The 17,943-nt window shown below is 41.5% G+C and overlaps 1 protein-coding gene across 1 annotated transcript in view; it reads right to left on the bottom strand.

The window, feature by feature from the left end:
- Positions 1-257: 257 nt before the first annotated feature.
- NRXN2 (neurexin 2) overlaps positions 258-17,943 on the bottom strand; it is a 1,565,743-nt gene continuing 1,548,057 nt past the window's right edge. Inside the window, exon 21 of the mRNA XM_033953607.1 lies at positions 258-3,226. Coding sequence (XP_033809498.1) covers positions 2,331-3,226 — 896 coding nt within the window. The 3' untranslated portion in view covers positions 258-2,330. The remainder of the gene's footprint in view (positions 3,227-17,943) is intronic.

Below are 17,943 nucleotides of genomic sequence, written 5' to 3' on the forward strand. Positions count from 1 at the left end.
AGGGATTAGGGAGGATACACCCTTTATTCCTCAGTGCTTGGTGTCCACCACCCCACCTCAAAAGCCAAACTGGCCTCCGAGACTGGTTTTATGTTTAGACATTTTGACACGGTGACAAAATTAATCTCCGTTCCCCGTGGATAACCGCAGGAAACCATCTCCATGTCATTCTTTAAAGAGAGAAGGAAGAATCAAAGTAGGAATGGGCACAGCCACTGACTCTCAAGCCTTGCATTAAAGAATGCTGGTGTAGATGGACTGAGGTTAAGATAGACATTACAGAATCTAATCTAATCTAGTCTTTGACTTATATACGGGGTCATCTCCCATTGGAGCTCGATTCGGTTCACAAGTAATTAAAGACCAGAAGTACTTAAGGACACAGGATTATCCGCGGGGGACGGGAACAGTATGAATTTTGTCACCGTGTTATTCAAAATATAAACACTAATGGCCAGCAAATGAACATTTGTGTGTCTGTTTTGATCCATTGATATTTTAGATGTTTATTGTTAAAAAAATGGATGTTCATGCGGAATGTAGCAGTAACCAGCACTTAAATGCTCATTCTCCATGCATTATAGAAGAGGTTCTACATCGGGACATGTCCTGACCTGGATGTCTCAGTTCTGATTTCAGGGTCCTTTCATAAATGCCACTCTAAATGTTCAAAGTCCTGAGTAATGTTGCTGGGTTGTGTTTTTCAAAATTGTGAATTTGTGTGAAATGGCTGTTCCCAATGTATATGCTGCTGAATACAGGCATATTTTCTATAGCCTTATGTGTATTCTTCAAAAGGCTCAATATTCAGTGAGCCTCTTCTAAATATTGTATCCCTCCCCCTCCTGGAAAAAAAACCCAAGGCATCACCTAGAACTCATTTTGAAATGGGTGTGTATGAGAAAGGAGATTAGGGGATAATAATGACACAGGCTTTTCTCTCCACTTTTTTTTCTTTTATCAAATTTAGGAATTCTCCCTAACAAGCCAATATTTTTCATACAGATGTCAAGTATTTGGCTCTCTCTCTATATATTTATACACACACACATATATTATTTTTAAAAATATTCCCTTTATCCATTGGCTGCTCAATGGTGTATCACTCCTTCAAGGGGGAAGAGAGAAGAAAATGTACATCTGCTGCCCATATGTACATGGTAACCATAAGTATTTTGGAATGGGTTCTGAACAAATATGCACAATTATTGATCGAAGATGATAAAAAAAAGGTCTGTCTCCCAAGAAAGTGTATGTATGGGATAAATCTCCTGTATGCTGACAGCCTTTATAAGAAAGGACAGAGACGTAAATTTGTAAATCTCGCTGCAGAGTTTACTGAAAAGACCTGTATCACAGTTGCCCCCCCTACCCCCACCAAGGATATCTGAAGTAAAAACAAAGCCACCTGCAGGGGCTGGAAGGACATGATGAAATGGTAGAAATTCAGGAAAATTAGCACCTTGAAGGAGGGAAAACAGACTGGGGAAGGAAAGAGGGAACCAGGAACAGGTAACACGAAAACAGGGTTTGGTTGTTTAGTTCTTGATTTCTCTATTTTTTCATATATGCTTCCGTCTCTTTCTATCATTTTTAAAAAGTTTCTTTTCTCTTCGCCTTTTGCTTGTTTGAAATTTTTTTTTTAAATAAAACACATTTTATTTTTTTGGAACTCATCAGGAGAATGCCATTTCCACAGCTGGAGCAAACCCTGGCTGATGTCACATGGCTCTTTCACATGTGCCAGGGAAGGTCTCCTGTGTCAGGGCACCATGTTCTTCCATTCTTGACCAACTATGTCATTGTTGTATTAATAATTTACTTTAAAAAAAACCCCCAAAACAAAACAGTTTTCATTTGCTTGGAAGTGCCAAAGCAAAATTTCCCCATGGAGTTCTGCACCATTTTTGAAAATCCCTTTGTTATTCATGAGGGATGAGGAGGAGGGACCCAAAATCAACACTGGAAAAAGAACCCTCTTTTAATGTTCAACTCAACCTAGGCAAGAGTAGGGATTTTTTTTTCCATTTTTTATGTGTATTTATTTTAAATTTGGTCTTTTCCAGATGATGCATGGTCCTTTTCTGTAGCTCCCCCCTCCCCAAATCACAGCAGTTTGAGTTTGTTTCCATTGATTTTTTAAAAACTTTTTCCCCCACTCATCATTACAAGGGATTTTGACCCAGAAGCCAAACCTCCCCGTCCAAACAAACAAAAAACCCCCAACATAATAAAACTTAGTTTTTTTCAGAGAACCAAGTGGAAGAATGTTTGTCATGGGTGTGGGTCCGGGGGGCAGATGGAGATGAAGTTTGGCTTTGGCTGGCTTCTCACACATAGTACTCCTTGTCTTTGTTCTTCTTGGTCTTGCTGGCACTCTTGGCTACCACTGCCGGCTTCTCCTTCACAACAGCGCCATTGCTCTGGGCCGAGTTGCTGATGTAGTTCCGACTTTGGTCTACTTGGTACGAGCCTTCATCTCGGTTGCGGTACTTGTACATGGCATAAAGGAGGATGAGGATGCAAAGGGCTGCAGCTGCCACAATCCCTACCACCATCCCAGTGGTGCTGCTGGACTCCCGGATCACTTCCACGGCCCCAGGAGGGTTCCGCTCTCCAGAATCGGTGGGGTTAGCTGTGGGTAGATTGTGGAAATTGGGGGAAGAGGTTATACCAGGATATTTTTGTCTGCTATTCAGCTTGTCAAGCTCAAAGGATGTGGGCAGTAGTGGGTGGTGGTCCAGGTGGGGCTTTAGAGGGTCTCGGTTGTTCATTTTACCAGCAGGGATATTACGAATCAGGTCAGGAGAGGCAGTGGAGGTCAGGAGCTCAGGGACAGAGGAAGCGGACATGCCGGTCCTAACGTTTGAGCGTGGCCCCTGCGAGTTCCTAGCTGCTCCATCTGGTCTGGCCAACAGGGTCCTCTCAGTGACCAGGGGGAAACTGGTGTAGAAATCCTCGTCATCGGTAGGGGGCAGGCTTGAGTCAAAGACCTCGCCCGAGGCATAGCCTGAGGCCTCAATGCCTTCATCGCAATCACTGTCCTCTGGGTCGGCCAGGCAGGGGGGGTTCTGGCGGGAGGGCGGGGACAAGGAATCCTTGGTGGTCTCCACCATTGTCAGAAAGGGTCGGTAGGTTGGGGGAGGGGGTACGAAAGGTGAGCGAGTGGCAATTGGAGGTGAGTCTAGGGAATCTTCAGTTATTATAGGCAAAATCAATTCGCCTCCTAATAAAACAGAAAAAGAGAGAAATACACAGAAAAAAAGGAAAGAAAAAAGCAGACGTGAGTGAAACATTTCAGCGTTAGCTTTCTCAAACAAAAGTACATCACACAGAAAACAAGAAATATGATCTCTTAATACTAAAGCTACAGCTTAATATCTACAAATGTATTTCTAATTTTTAAACATTCTTAAATACAACATATTATGTTCAGAAATGTGTCCTATAAAGGGCCAAAACATAATTAAAATGTTGGTTTAAAAAAAAATAAAAGGCAAATTAACGGAGGAAAAAGAAAACAAAAAATATTCTAAGGTATTCCTGGCTTAGAAAGAAAATTGAAACAAGAATAATAGTTAAAAACTTAATGTATGTAATCCTAAAAAAATTCAGATTTTTTTTTTCATTTTCTCTCTCTCTCTCTCTATCTCTTACTATCAAGTCTTTTTTCTAATTTTTCTTTTAACAAAAATTAAAGATACCACAGAATTCAATCAACTTACATCAATAAATTGGCCGGGTGACATTAGCATGAAGAAACAAAAAAATTACAGAAAGCAAAAAATCAAAGCCGTGTAGAGAACGTTCTTGGACAAAGAAACAACTTTTAAAAAAAAATTAATTTTCAAAATGTCGCACATGTTCATTTTTTTTTTTAAATTTAAGTTTTTTCTTTTAATGTGCAGGTGACCTTTTTTTCTAGCTAAAAAAATATTCCTATATAAAGTACATCTTGCCAGATTGAATTCTAATTTCTTTGCTTGTTCCTTGTTAACTGCTGATGCAGGCACTGCAAGCATCGTTTCTTTATGAGTTACTATTATAACATTGTTAATAGCAGAATAAGAGGAAAAATATCTGAAATGTTTAAATTAATGTTAAAATTGAGGTCAAAGATTTGTCCTTTTCATCATTCTGCAATCCCATTTGGAAAGACTGAGACGGTGATTTAGATTTATTACTTAGGCTCCAGCTGCTGGAGAAAGTATAGATGCCTGCCTTTAACAGGGATTTTCTGAAGACAGCAGTTCACTTAGTCACACAAGGGGTCACATGACCGTACTCAGCATGGAGCAGGCCTCTATTCCAAAGCAGACAGGCCTGAAAGCATTCACTACACATGCACTCTGGGTCCAGGGCAGAAATGAAGAGTGGGCTTGGCCTTTGCCACTCATCCCTTATGCACTGCCTCAGTGCCATCACTCAGGTTTGGCAAAGGGGCCCGTTGTGGTGCTGGGTCTCACTCAAATGTTCTGCCTGCCCCTCAGATCTTCCCATACTGCCATGACCCTGCTTAGTTCCAGTAATATGGTGGGGAGGTGGGAGGAAGAGATAGGAGAGTTTGTGTGACCAATGAACTGCTATCTTCAGAGAACATCTGCTACAGTTAAGCAACTTTCTCTGAAGACAAGCAGTTCAATGTAGTCAACCAAGAAGAGGGGAAAACAACTCTGTTACAATACAACCACCAAAAGGTGGAAGGACATGCTTTGGTTAGGAAATAAACCTTTCTGGGGCTTTTTCTTTTACAATTTATAGCAAAGATGATAAGTCAAAGTTATATAATGATCCTATGGAGGATGCAATTGGGCTCGACTCCTTAATAAAGCCATTGAGAACAGATGGTGCTCCTAATGTAAAGTTAGAAAGTTCTATGAAATATTCTACATACTTCTCTCCTCTCCACTCCTTCCTGCCCTCCATAGTCCTCCATACCCTCTTCTAACCCCTTCCTCTGTAATGTCGCACAAATGGAATAAATAAATAATCCAACCTTTCTTGTTGAGCATCTCTCTCTCTAAGCAGTAATGGGATGTGAATATTTGGACTCAGCACTACATCATAGCAGGCACAGACTTTAGCTGGGCAACTGATATCACCAGAGATCCCTTAGTGTCTCAGACTCATGCACTGAAGAGAGGCACTGATGCTACAGGGCTTTTGCTTGGTGCTGGGCCTCTTAGACTCCATTCTAAAGTGGCTGAAGCCTATCTTTTGGCTTAAGATGAGGGAACTAGAATTGTTCTGGTCCTTGTCCCTTATACTTTGATGAGGAGTTGAAGAAGTCAAGGGTCCCTTCGATATCACCCCAACACCAGCATCTGCTGTGGCTCCTTGATCTGTAGATGCAGGCTTTAGTGCTTTTTTGGCAAAATAAATATGAAACCTGACCTTTTGGGTTTAAATTGCCTGGGGTGGCAGATGCTATCTGCATGCAGATGCTGTAGCCTACGGGCATCATGGTCTCAAACATTTGAAGCAAACTTTGTGATGTTTAATGATTCATATCTTCTGTTTGCTCTTATAGAAGAAAATACTACTAATACTCTTTGGAGAAATTATTCAACACTTTTCTGGGATAAGCAGCATAAATTCTGTTTTACTCTTTTGGGATCTTGCCAGGTACTTGTGACCTGGATTGCCCATTGCTGGAAACAGGGTACTGGGTCTGCACCCTCACCAAGACAGTGCCCGGGGTGGACCACCTCCCACTTACTATGCCATTGTACATAGGCATGAACTTAAAGTCTCCTAAAAATAGGCAAAATAATGCAGTTTTAAATTTATAATCCTAAATCTTAGCAGAATTTCTAGTTGAAACACAGGTTCCTAAATTTGGTTGAAAATCCATCAAAATGGAGATGAAAATTGAAGGCTTAGGGTAGCTTTCACTGTGGAATTGGGTTGGAAGGGAGGAAGAGAGGATCAAAGTTCTGAAGCATCTTTCATGACTGAATTGGAATTGTGGGTAGGAGGTAGGGAGATTGGAGATGCTGGGGAAGAGATCTTGCATAGATCAGGTTAAGGTTCTAGATACATTTTTAGTAGGTATTAAATCTAACCGAGAATAATTTTAATTGACTGAAAGTTTGCTTAAACATAGCTGTCCAAAATTAGGCTGGCTAAATGAGGTGATCAGCAGATGAAAATGGTCTGAGCCATGCAGAATCTCTCATACACTCATGGTGAAAGATTTCAGGTATTTCCAGATATCTCTGGAGCAGATGTGTATATTTGGCACTGAATTGCTCCCATAACTTGCTTGTGTGACTCTTGAACTGCTGTCTTCAGAGAATCAGAAATGTTATTTATTCTCAAGTACCAAAATCACTCCTGTGTCTGGTGAGATTCCAGCTGTAAAGGAGCTGAGCGAACCTTGGTGAAGGGGTTATGGACCTGTGAAAGAACTGAGTCACTCCAAGTTGAAAACGACAACGCTGCCAGTGAAAGGACTGTTACACATCCTGACTAAGATTTGAGTCGTTTCAGAATATGGCAACCTTATTATTTCAGGAGTCGGCTGAAATAAGCATGTATACCCCATTCCAAGTCCAAAAGAGATTCGTATTTAAATGATTTTGTTTGGTGCATCAAGATGCACCTGCCTATTTAAGTAATTGAATTTAGCATTATCAGTTGCTCCAAATCCTGCAATCATCATGGCAACATGAACTGCTACAGGAGCCACAAACACAAGGGCCTTCTCTAATGTAGGTCTTTCAGCATGGAACGAGCTGCCTCTGGATTTACCAATGGTGAATAAATCTACTTTTGTTCTACAAATTATGTAAATGTTGAGAGAGCCTTTGGTTAGTTAGTTTTACATTCATGGAGTTACTATTGTTGTAACTTCTTTTTGTACACCATTTTGAAATCAAAAGCAATAATGGTATATAAAATTATAAATAGATCAGATTAACAGATAAAAACTACCACCAATTTGAGCACCAGGGAGGATGAGAACTAGCGGAAGGTAGGCCTTTTAAATATGGTGATATTTGGAGTGGCTTTTCCAGGTGATGTCCTATATCCTGGGGAAATTTTTGTGGTCAACAATTTAATATTGTAAGGAAATATTAAAGAGTGATTATAATTCCATCTGATGCAGTGAGCGAAACATAGCTATGTCGGCAGGGGCTCTCCTGGATGAGTAATCAGATAAGTTTTGATTTTTGGTTGTTTGACATCACTACAAGAAGTGAAAATACCTTTTTGAATGAAGATGATTTAACAAAATGTTTGGGACTGAAGACGAGGCATAGTGGATGTACGGTTGCCTGTATAAGTTACAACTTCTGACTGGTCCTGTTATTGAATATAATGTATATATTGTGTGAATTATAATCACACTATATCCTGAGGATGCATCAATAATCTCCCTTTCTCTGGTTGTAGCATCAGGGCTGTTAAGGAGTTTCATGATTCTCAATCAACAAAGAGGATCCATATAGGAACATGAGTGTTGATGCATTCAGACTGAACCTCAGACAAACCTGCTTTCTGAAGCCCACAGACTAGAAGGTTTTCCTGGGCATGCATAGGGGATCCTACACTGGTGTAGCTCACTTTGGGCTAGATACACAAAACACGGTTGTTAGGACCGTGTGAGTCGCTCATGGCTGATATTTTGGCCAACTCTGGAACAGCGATTAATGTTCGAACAAGTTTCTGTGCAAATGATTTGTATGGAGGCTTGCCCTAATCCCGTCTGATCAGTCTCTGTGAGAGTGACTGACATATGCACAGAGGAAGCCCGAACAGCTGAGTGACAGGGGAAGCTCCAAAGCAGCCTCCTGCCACTCAGCCGTTGGAGTTTTTATTTTTAATGGCACAGATGTGCGTGTGTTACACAAGCCCCATTATTGGCCCCATTATAAAAGAACAAAATTCCCGGATGACGGTACCCCCCTGGCGAATGACCCCCGGTATAAACAATCGGCAGGAGGGATGCCCGCTCCCTCCTGCCACCATGAATCTCCCTAATCTAATCCCTCACACAAGGACTCCCGAGCCAACCCCTCCCCCAAAATCAGCAGGAGAGATGCCCACTCCCTCTTGCCACCATTAACCAACCCCCCTGTCAGGGGCCTTAGGCCCCTCCCTGTGCATCCCAGGATGCACTGGGAAGGGGAAGGCCTGCCATTTTGCAGTGGCGGGCCTAGAGAGCAGGAGGGACTGGGCATCCCTCCTGTTGTCATCAATTTTTAAGGTACAGGATAGGCTTGGTGGGGTGGAGGTTGGTTCGGGGGGGGGGGGGGCCGGGGAGCATTCAGTGGAAGGAAAAATTGGGCATCTCTCCTGCCCAATTTTTTTGAAAGGGGAGCGGGGAAGGGGAGGGGTTGGTTGTTGAGTGTCGGGGGGATTGATTCGTGGTGGCAGGAGGGAATGGGCATCCTTCCTGTTGATTTTTGGGGAAGGGGGTTTGGAGGGTCCTTATGGGGGGCAGTGCAGGTTTGCGGTGGCAGGAGGGGCGTGTGCATCCCTCCTGCCAATTTGTGCTGGTGCAGGGTGGGGGGTTACCATGGCAGAAGGGAAGGAGTGAGTGAGTTGGGGGGGGGGAAACAGCCAGGCCATTTTTTTATGGCCACAATATCTGTGCACATAGACAAAAAATGAAAAAAAACAAGGCAGATCTGTCAGTAGCAGGATTTTCAGGATCAGGTTTTCTGATTCGATTACGGCATGCAAAATTAGGGCATCAGTCGGATGGCTAGTTTTAATATTAATGCCAGAATCGGAGAATGAGCGAGCGTACAGAGAACCATGCGGTGAGCTGTTTTGTGCATCAGGTCAACAGAAACGATGAGTCGCTAAACTGGTCAAACCTGTTTAGCGATGATTATTAGATTATCGGAGACTTTTGGGCATCTGGCCCTTTGTCCTTCAATCTGTTTCATTCCTCTGAACTGACCAGATAACTTCACCTGCTTTCCAAAAATAAAATAAAGAAGAGAAGACAATGAGAAAAAGGGAAAACATACTCTTACACGGCTAACCAACATCTTGCAACAAACAGTCTAGCTATCGGATAGGCTGACTTCAGAGGTTCTTCTCCAGCACCTGATAGTACAGGCCTAAAAAGCCAAAAGATTGCCAGACCATGAACTCAACAAGCTTCCTAAAAGAAGCTGCAGGCACTGCTAGTCATCACTTTAAAAACTGCCCTGGACATAACCCCACTTAGTGATTAGGCCAGTCTCCACAAGGGTGGACAATAAAAAGGACTCACACACAGCAACCATGGGTTTAGAATGACACAGCTCCAAGGCTTTGAAAAAACTGCTGACGTATATCCTCCAAGGTACATCACTATCGAATAGACAGTCCTGGGAATTTCTCATTTACTATTCACTTCTTCATCTATGACAGTGGGGAATCAGCCCAGGGACTTGACTGGAGTCCTCTTACAAAACTTAGAGCAATGAGGAAGATGGCTTTGCTCCCAAATGCCCTCTGATTCATCTAATCTAATCTAATAATTCATCTCTATACTGCATAGCCAAAAAGTTCAATGCAGTTTACATAAATTTTAGGAACACCATACAAAAGGATCAGATTAGTTAAATACTAAACAGATGAGTTTTTAATTGCTTTCTAAAACCATAATAAGATTTGGAACTAAGTAACATGGGATTTAGTTCCCCATCCCATGCAAACAAACGGTGATGAAATTTTTTATACCAACATCCTTCCCAGGAAGCAGTCATCAACACTACTCCAGCAAGTACCTCCTATCCTGCTTTCCTGCAAAAATTGTCCAAAGTTCTTCCCCTAAGTAATCAAGAGGTCCCTGTCCACTGATAGGATTTTTTCATGAGCATCCTGAAATTCATTGATGCACCCAAAGAACTGCTAGCATTGCCAGTTCAGAAAATCTTACAGGACTTGAGGTTCGAAATCTAGCAAAATCTATGTCACTGACATCCAGAAGACTCGGGCTTAAGTTTAGGGTACCTGGACTCAAGAAAACTCAACTTCCATACCAATTCATTGTGGTGTAAGCAACTCTAAAGAAATCTAAGGGTTAGAAAACCACTCAAACACTCCTTCAGGCACAGACACTAAAACCCTAGATGCCATAGGATGGAAAGTTTTGTAAGCTATGATGCTAAACTCTAAAATTGTTGCTCACCAGATACAAATAATGTAGTACCAGCACTCTTTGGTAGAAACGACTCAATCCATCCTCAAATTCTTCTTTCCAGAATTCAAAATGCCTCTGGACTGAATCCTGGAATGCAAAATACAGCTGATTCCCTCTTCCTGTGAATCCTACAACACATCATCCAGGGCCTTGGTGGTTACCCCTGAGGCATGTAAAATGATGTGGCTCGGGAAGATGTTCAAGACTGATCTGCAGAGGTACCATGTCTAGGAAATAGTCTCTTCCAAGAAAAGGTTAAGGATATGGTAAACCAAATAAGGGACCACTGTACAACTCGGCATGAGTTATCTGTCAACCCTTTGAGTTCACTTGTCACTAGCTTTGTTCTTCAAGAAACCCTACTAGCCTTACTATTTCCAGCAGAAGTCATACCAATCCTTCTTCGGTCTCTCGGTAGCACTCCAACACCCAAATTTCCCCACAACATCAAAGACATCGTATCCAATCTCAAACACTACCCAAGTATTTGACTACTCTGCCATTGGCGGGCAACCATTTCTCTTTAGGGAGGCTTGGCATCACATCACATTTAGCAGATAGGTCCTGAGAATAGTTACCCATGCGTACAAAATCAATTCCACCAACAACCATTACACCGGCCCTCAATCACTAATTCAAGCCATTTCCAGAAACACTTGTTATTTTTGCCAAAGAGTTGCAGGCATGAACAGTAGAGGAAGTACCTTCTCAACACTAAAGTCCAACCTGGAATCTACGAGATCTCAACCAGTACATCAGGACAGAAAAGTCAACATGGTCCTTTTTATTTATTTGTTTGTTTGATTAGTTGCAAAAAATGTTATTTTGCCAATTCGGGAGATACCATTCACCTATGACTGGATTACAAAACAGAAGTAATACGCATAAACAGCTTTGAAACACACTATACAGCAGAGTTGTTAATTCTCATCAGAAATAAAAACACTACGGCACCTCCAAATTTTGCAAAACACCGCAATAAAAATAATATTTAATGCTAAAAAATATGACCATGTTTCCCTCCTCTTGAGCAATGCACATTGGCTGCCAGTTGAACACAGAATTAGTTATAAAATCCTTATGCTTGCCTTCAAAACGTGTCTATGTAACCAACCCTAATTTATCAATAGTCTTATTCCCTACTGTCCATCTAAAGTCCTTCGATCCATAAATCAAAGCCTCTTTGCAGTCCCATCATTAACGCATATTAACACGTTATGGCTGAACAATTTCGCAGTGACTGCACCATCTCTTTGGAATTCTATTCCCAATGACATCCGTGAAGAAACATCTCTGCCCCATTTAAAACAAAGCTGAAAACATTTCTATTCCAAGATGCTTTTGAAACTTAACTGCTCTTATCAGGGCTAAATACGTATTGATATTTTCACTGAAATCCCCCTTCCTATTGTTTATCCCTTATTTGTTCTCTTTTCTCAAAATATTGTAGTTCTTCCCCTTTTTCCTTCTGTTCTTGTTCGTCTTTAGTCAGAGTTTTTTTCCCCATTTTTTATAACATCCTCTATCGATTTATTGTCAATCTCTAACATTGTTTTACCATTGTAATTCTATTTTATTGTACACCGCTCAGAAGTCTGATTGAGCGGTATAAAATTTTTTTTAGTACACTTGAAACTTGAACAATAAAAATCCCTACTTCAAAAATAACATCCTCCTGACAACTCCTTTAAAAAAAATAAAGAAAAATTATATGTCAGCCTCATCAACTCATTCTCATATCTATAAACCTGAAGAAATAAAATGGATTTTTCTAACGTTTAACAAATAAAGTATTCTACCAAATTGGGCCTGCAAATTTAAAAAAATCTTTGTTTCAGACAACGCCAACCTAATCTCAGTAATAGAACGGATGCCCAATAACTTTGGGCTCCTATTATGAAGGCGCATTAGCGGTTTAACGTGAATAACAGTGTGCGCTAAACGGCCGGCCGCGCCAGCCGCTACCGCCTCCTCTTGAGCAGGCGGTAGTTTTTCAGCTGGCGCGGGGGTTAGCGCGTGATGAAAAGCCTCGCGCGCTAAAGCCGCTAATGCGGCTTCGTAAAAGGAGCCCTTTGTGTCAGCAGAATGCATTCGGGGACATATTCCTGAATTAACTGTCAAATAAGATGGTGCCTCCCTTTGCACAATTTGACAAAGCAAAACCATTATCTTCTATTTCACCCTTTCTTTGACAGGTAACCAATTCAAGGCTTGAGGATGCAACATAATATGTTCAAAACTTGACAACCTCTTTGTCAAGAGATTGGCTGGCCTTTCTAGACCTACACCTATATCCCCATACATCCTCAACAATAGAGGCGTTTCCATTGTATTGTGCGGACTCAATACTACTCATTTTCCCTGAGAGTTTTCACAAAATTGCAATGCAGTGGTCTATTTAGTTTTTCCTACCTCAATGACTAGCTTATCCTAGCACAGACAGAAGCTTCTCATGGTCATTCAAAATAATTTTAAATATTGGACTCTTAATCTTCGGCTAGAATGAAAACACCAGCTATGGGCAATGTCATCCTCTACTGCCAACCTACAATTGTCATCCCTTCTAGAGTGCGTAAAACTTGTTCATCAGTTCACACCTATAATGCACATGCTTCTTCATACTCTGTCCTGACCGGAGGGAGTTTGGAAGGTTATGTTTCAACTCCATCCACCCTCCTTAATATTCTCTTCCCTAGGTTGCAGCATACAGTGAATCAACACTGGCAACCCTTAGTTCTGTAGTCACCTCTCATGTGGCTGCATTGGATCCTGTTGGTCAGCAGAGGATATGGAGTTGCTTTCCTGTAACAGGTTCATTGTCCTCTCATCTGCTAAAGTGCATGCCAACTCCATTACAAAATAAAAAACTACTTCTGACAGTCACTCTTAGCGTTACCCTTCTCCTCCACTGCCAATTCCAGTTCTTTTCATCTAGCTGTCCCCTATGCCTGGAATAAACTACCCGAGTTTGTCTGTCAATTTACCCGAGTTTGTCTGTCAAATTACCTGAGTTTCCTTAGCGTTACTCTTCTCCTCCACTGTCAATTCCTGACTTCGTTCCTTTCATCTAGCTGCCCCCTATACCTGGAATAAATTGGCAGAATTTGTCTGTCAAGCCCCTTCCCTTCCCTTGGTTAAAAGCAGACTGAAAACCTACCTTTTTGATATAGCCTTCAATCCTTAACCCTACTCCTCTGCCCTCCAATCCAGCTCGCTGATTAACCGTTCCCCTTACCTGTATCCATGACATCCTGTTTGCCTTTGGGAAGCAGAGCTCAGCTTCTGATGTCATAATGGCTCTTCCACCAATAAGAGCCAATCTCATCAGTGATGTCACAATGGCTTGATTGTCCTGTACCTCCTCTGCCCTCCAACCCAGCCCGCTGATTAACCGTTCCCCTTAACTGTATCCATGACATCCTGTTTGTCTGTCTTGCCTGTTTAGATTGTAAGCTCTTTGAAGCAGGGACTGTTTTCTTACTCTTTGTGACTCTGTGCGATGCTGTGTACGTCTGGTAGTGCTATAGAAATAGTAGTAGTAGTAATCCCAGCACATGTCCAGGAAAATCTTCTAGATTCTTCTGGGCTTAGAGAATAGAACAGTCTGAGGTTCAGTCTGATGACATCACCAGTCATATGGCTGCATGATTCTTTCATCCTTGGAGAAAGCTGCTAAATGGTAAGAAACTCCTCTTTCTTTACTGTTGCTGTTTTTACAGATAGTGTTAACAACTGATGCACTTCTGGGTTTGTCCTGTTTCCTCTATAAACTTGTAGCTTTCATATTTTTCTGAGAGAAATTAGAAGCATAGAGGTAAACCTTGAATTAAATAAGTGTGTTAGGGTTTGCTTGGAAGGTAGCCACCCCAAGTACCGTATCATAGAGCCCACAAAGCTGGAGGAAAGATGATGGACAGTGCATGTTAAGGGGAAAAGAGGACACAGGGGAAGACAGAAAAGCATGAAATTAGAGATGTTTCATATTTTTGCTTTCATGTCTCTGGTTTGGAACGTTACTGTTAAAGCAAGACAGTTAACTGAGAAGATTTTGGTACATGAGAGACACTTGAGCAGACCCCTCTCTTTCAGACCCCCACTCTTTTCCCCCCAATAAATGATTTTCACCTTTCATGAACAGGACAAAAATTTGTTTTAGAGCATAAAGCCACATAATTCTATTCTGAAGCAGAAGGTCACCTTTGGAAAAGTCCACGGATACAAAATTTTACAAATGGAAAAAAACAGATAGTCAATGGATCTTTACGATCAGAATCCAGTGGTCCCAAACCTACCGAGCTGACAGTGCTGGGCTGCTCAGGAGATCAAGGGATAATCTGTTTACAATGAATGATGGGTATTGCTTTTTGTTAAATAATTTTATTTTGTAGAAATGATAGGAAGAGGAATAGTGAATGTTTTAACCTGTAACAGGTGTTCTCTGAAAACAGTGAATCACTAGTCACACATGTGGGTGATTATAATTGCGGATCAGCACTGATTAGACATTTCTAGAGCTTTCCAGGAACTCTTTAAAAAGTATCTTTGAGCATACACAGTAGTCTCCATGCTTCTGTGGTCCCGCAATATGCCCCAGTTCTGTCATTAAGCCAATAAGCTTAACTCTGGAATGGAAAGAGGAAGGTTTTTTTTTTTTTTTCAGAGAACATTTGTTACAGGTGAGCAATTTGCTTTCTGCAAAGACAAGCGGGCCACCCATCATACATTAAGGATGCCCAAGCTAACGGTTTATGTTCATTGAGTTTGCTATACTGTCTCTCAAGGGGAGCAGCAATGTCAATATTTACAGTAAACGACAATTAAAATAGAACTTGAATAGGAACATCATTACAACAGGAAAACAAAAAGGAGAAGAAAACAAGGCAGATAAATGAAATAGACAGGGTTTTCTTTAACTAAACAGTATTGGCAATCAGTGATAAATGTGTTTTGGGTGGGATAGAGCTTCCTTCTTTCTTTTTTTTAGGGGCTGGAAGGCAGGGGATGGGGAAAGCATCCCTTCATCATATGAATGTGTTCTAGGGTGGTTGCAATTGACCTCTAACACTTAGAAGGTCCCTGTAGAATTTAACCTGAGGTCATGTTTGGAGTCTTTATGTAGACAGTGGTGAGATACAAATATGTAGACTGAACTCCATTTTGAAAAACCTGGTTGACTATAAGGGAAGGATATGTAGTCTGCTATCCGATTTATGAACCGAGTTGAGCTCTGTTAAGAGTTGACCCAGAGACTAGACTAGACTAGACTAGACTAAATAAAGTTGGGGTTTTTATGATACCATAATCTGAGGCCTATTGAAGCAAAAAGCAACATCAAGATGGGTGGACTTTCTAAGGTGCCAGGTCTCTTTCAATCCAAGGTGTGCAAAGCTTGATTATGTTTATTGGAATGTGGCTTCGTGAAAAAAAGTTAGAAGGACACATCTTTGGGCAGGACATACTACCCTGTTTTGATGAAACAGCATACGGTGGATCACTAACTGGCATCTGAAGATCTCTAACCCCAGTTTAGCCTACAAAGAGGCCAGAGGCTCAAAATGACCTTTCATCAGTTGTGTTAAAACCACGTTACAGTCACATGATGCTGCAGGGTGCTGATGGGAGACTCGTATCAAATTAAGCAAGAACTGCATAAATCGTACAAGAAGAAGGATGTAGAGAAATAGGTCTACCTTCTATGATGATGGTACATGTGAGTTAAATTTAGGTGTACCCTAGCAGATTATTTTTGAAGCACAGCTGAGATACACAGAAGGTATTAGAGCAGTTATTATGTAGGGCGGGAAATAGGATTTAGGGCCTCACTGTCACATCCTAAAGTAATCCCCTCTACTTGCAGTCATATGACTTCCTGAATAATTCCTTTCTAGAAAGCAGAACTATTTGAGTTGTATTATCAGAGAGACCATAAGAGTGTACTAGTTTTCTCATTGAAGATGGTTGGTGCAAGAAGTCCTCCATTTTCACTTAGCTTTTAATGTCATATCTTTTTACACTTTATTATTAAAGGAGTAGATTTTGTGCCACCAGTGGACAAGGTAGCTCCTTGGCCCTTGTAGAACTTGACTGCCCATGGTGATAACCTTGGAAGGGTAGGAGATAGGAGATGATGGAATAACATTTCTTGGTTCTGCTTATCAGATGTGGAAAAATGTCTAACTTGATTACTTTACTAACAGATTCCAAAGCAAATCTCTCTCAGCCAAGACAGAAATATTAGAATCAGAAGTCCCTACTGTTGTATGGGTTTCAGTAAAGTTTTTTTTACATAACACCAGAGGAAATGGAAGCTACACATACAGGAATTGTTTGTTTTTCCTAATAGTGGAATAAAACTTTCTGCCCTCCTTTTTGAGCAGAAAGGTGGCATATTCTTTTTCTTTGTTGTGAATAGATTCATCTCAGGAGTCCTCATGAGAAGAAGTTGCTGTTTGCTACACTTTGACTCTGGGCCAATTCATGACCCTCCAACTGTGACTGCTGTCAGAGTGTTTACATGTATCTGTCGGTTAAGGAACTTTTTGAGTCATTCCTTATAAGATGGCTCAGTTCTACAGTTTGACCATTTCTTTACACAGGAGGCAAGTTACACTAAGTTTTTGATTGTTGAGATAGAACATGGCTACTTGTCAGTCTGAAAGAAGACAAGTTGACAGGTCTCTTGAATTCTGAAAAAGTTTAGAGCAGGGGTGTCCAACCTGCGGCCCCATGAAGTATTTTGTGCGGCCCCAGTTGAGGGCAATGCAGTGTTTTCCTCTGCTGCCCCTAGGTGTTTACCGTCTTGACAGCTCCCTCCTCTGTCTTGCTGCAGTGTTTGCATGGCCCCAGAAACATTTTTTTTGGCCAATGCGGCCCAGGGAAGTCAAAAGGTTGGACACCCCTGGTTTAGAGTATAATGTATTGCCCTTATCACCAGGAGACTGATATGCAATATAAAGATGTTACAGAGAGCTTGCCGAGACTCATCAAGCCTGATGACTATTATTCGATGCTGCTCATCCACGTTGACATTAATAATACTGCCAGGTACCCCTGCGAACGTGTCAAAAGTGACTTTGTGGCTCTGAGAGAGAAGGTGAAGCAGCCAGATGCGCAGGTGGTATTCTCGTCCATCCTTCCTGTCAAGGAATGCGTGGCTATGTGGATGGTGTAGTCAAGAGCATTTTGGCTTCCTGAACCATGGGATGATTTTACAAGGACTGCTGAACAGGAATGGTATGCATCTATCAAAGAATGGAAGAAGTGTCTTCGGCGGCAAGCTGGCTAATCTACTGAAGAGGGCTTTAAACTAGAAGCGATTGAGCAGGGTGATCAAAGCCCCCGGGTGAGTATAAGCCCTCAGATAAGTAAGTCACTGAATACCTCTAAACAGATGGGAAAAGGGGGCAATATCTGGAAAGCAGTATATACTAATGCTCGAAGTATGGGAAACAAGATTCTGGACCCAGAAGCTGTGATGGAAGAAGATGAGTTGGATATAGGGGCGATCATAAAGACCCATAACTGGGATATATTATAACGAGCTATAATCTGTTCAGGAAAGACAGGCTAGGAAGAAAACGAGGGGGAGCAGAGTTATATATTAAAGATCATATTAAACAACAAAAGACTTGTGGAGAGTTGATGTCCAAGATGAAGGCGTTAATGAATCAAAATAATAATCCACATGAAAATGTCTAGGACCTAATGCACTGGAAACATTTGGACCCATATTAATGCCACACAATTGCCAGATCTGCAGCACAATAAAGATGCACTGTGGATCAATTTGGAAAGAG

The sequence above is a fragment of the Geotrypetes seraphini genome, chromosome 8, assembly GCF_902459505.1.
Source record: "Geotrypetes seraphini chromosome 8, aGeoSer1.1, whole genome shotgun sequence".
Taxonomy (NCBI): domain Eukaryota; kingdom Metazoa; phylum Chordata; class Amphibia; order Gymnophiona; family Dermophiidae; genus Geotrypetes; species Geotrypetes seraphini.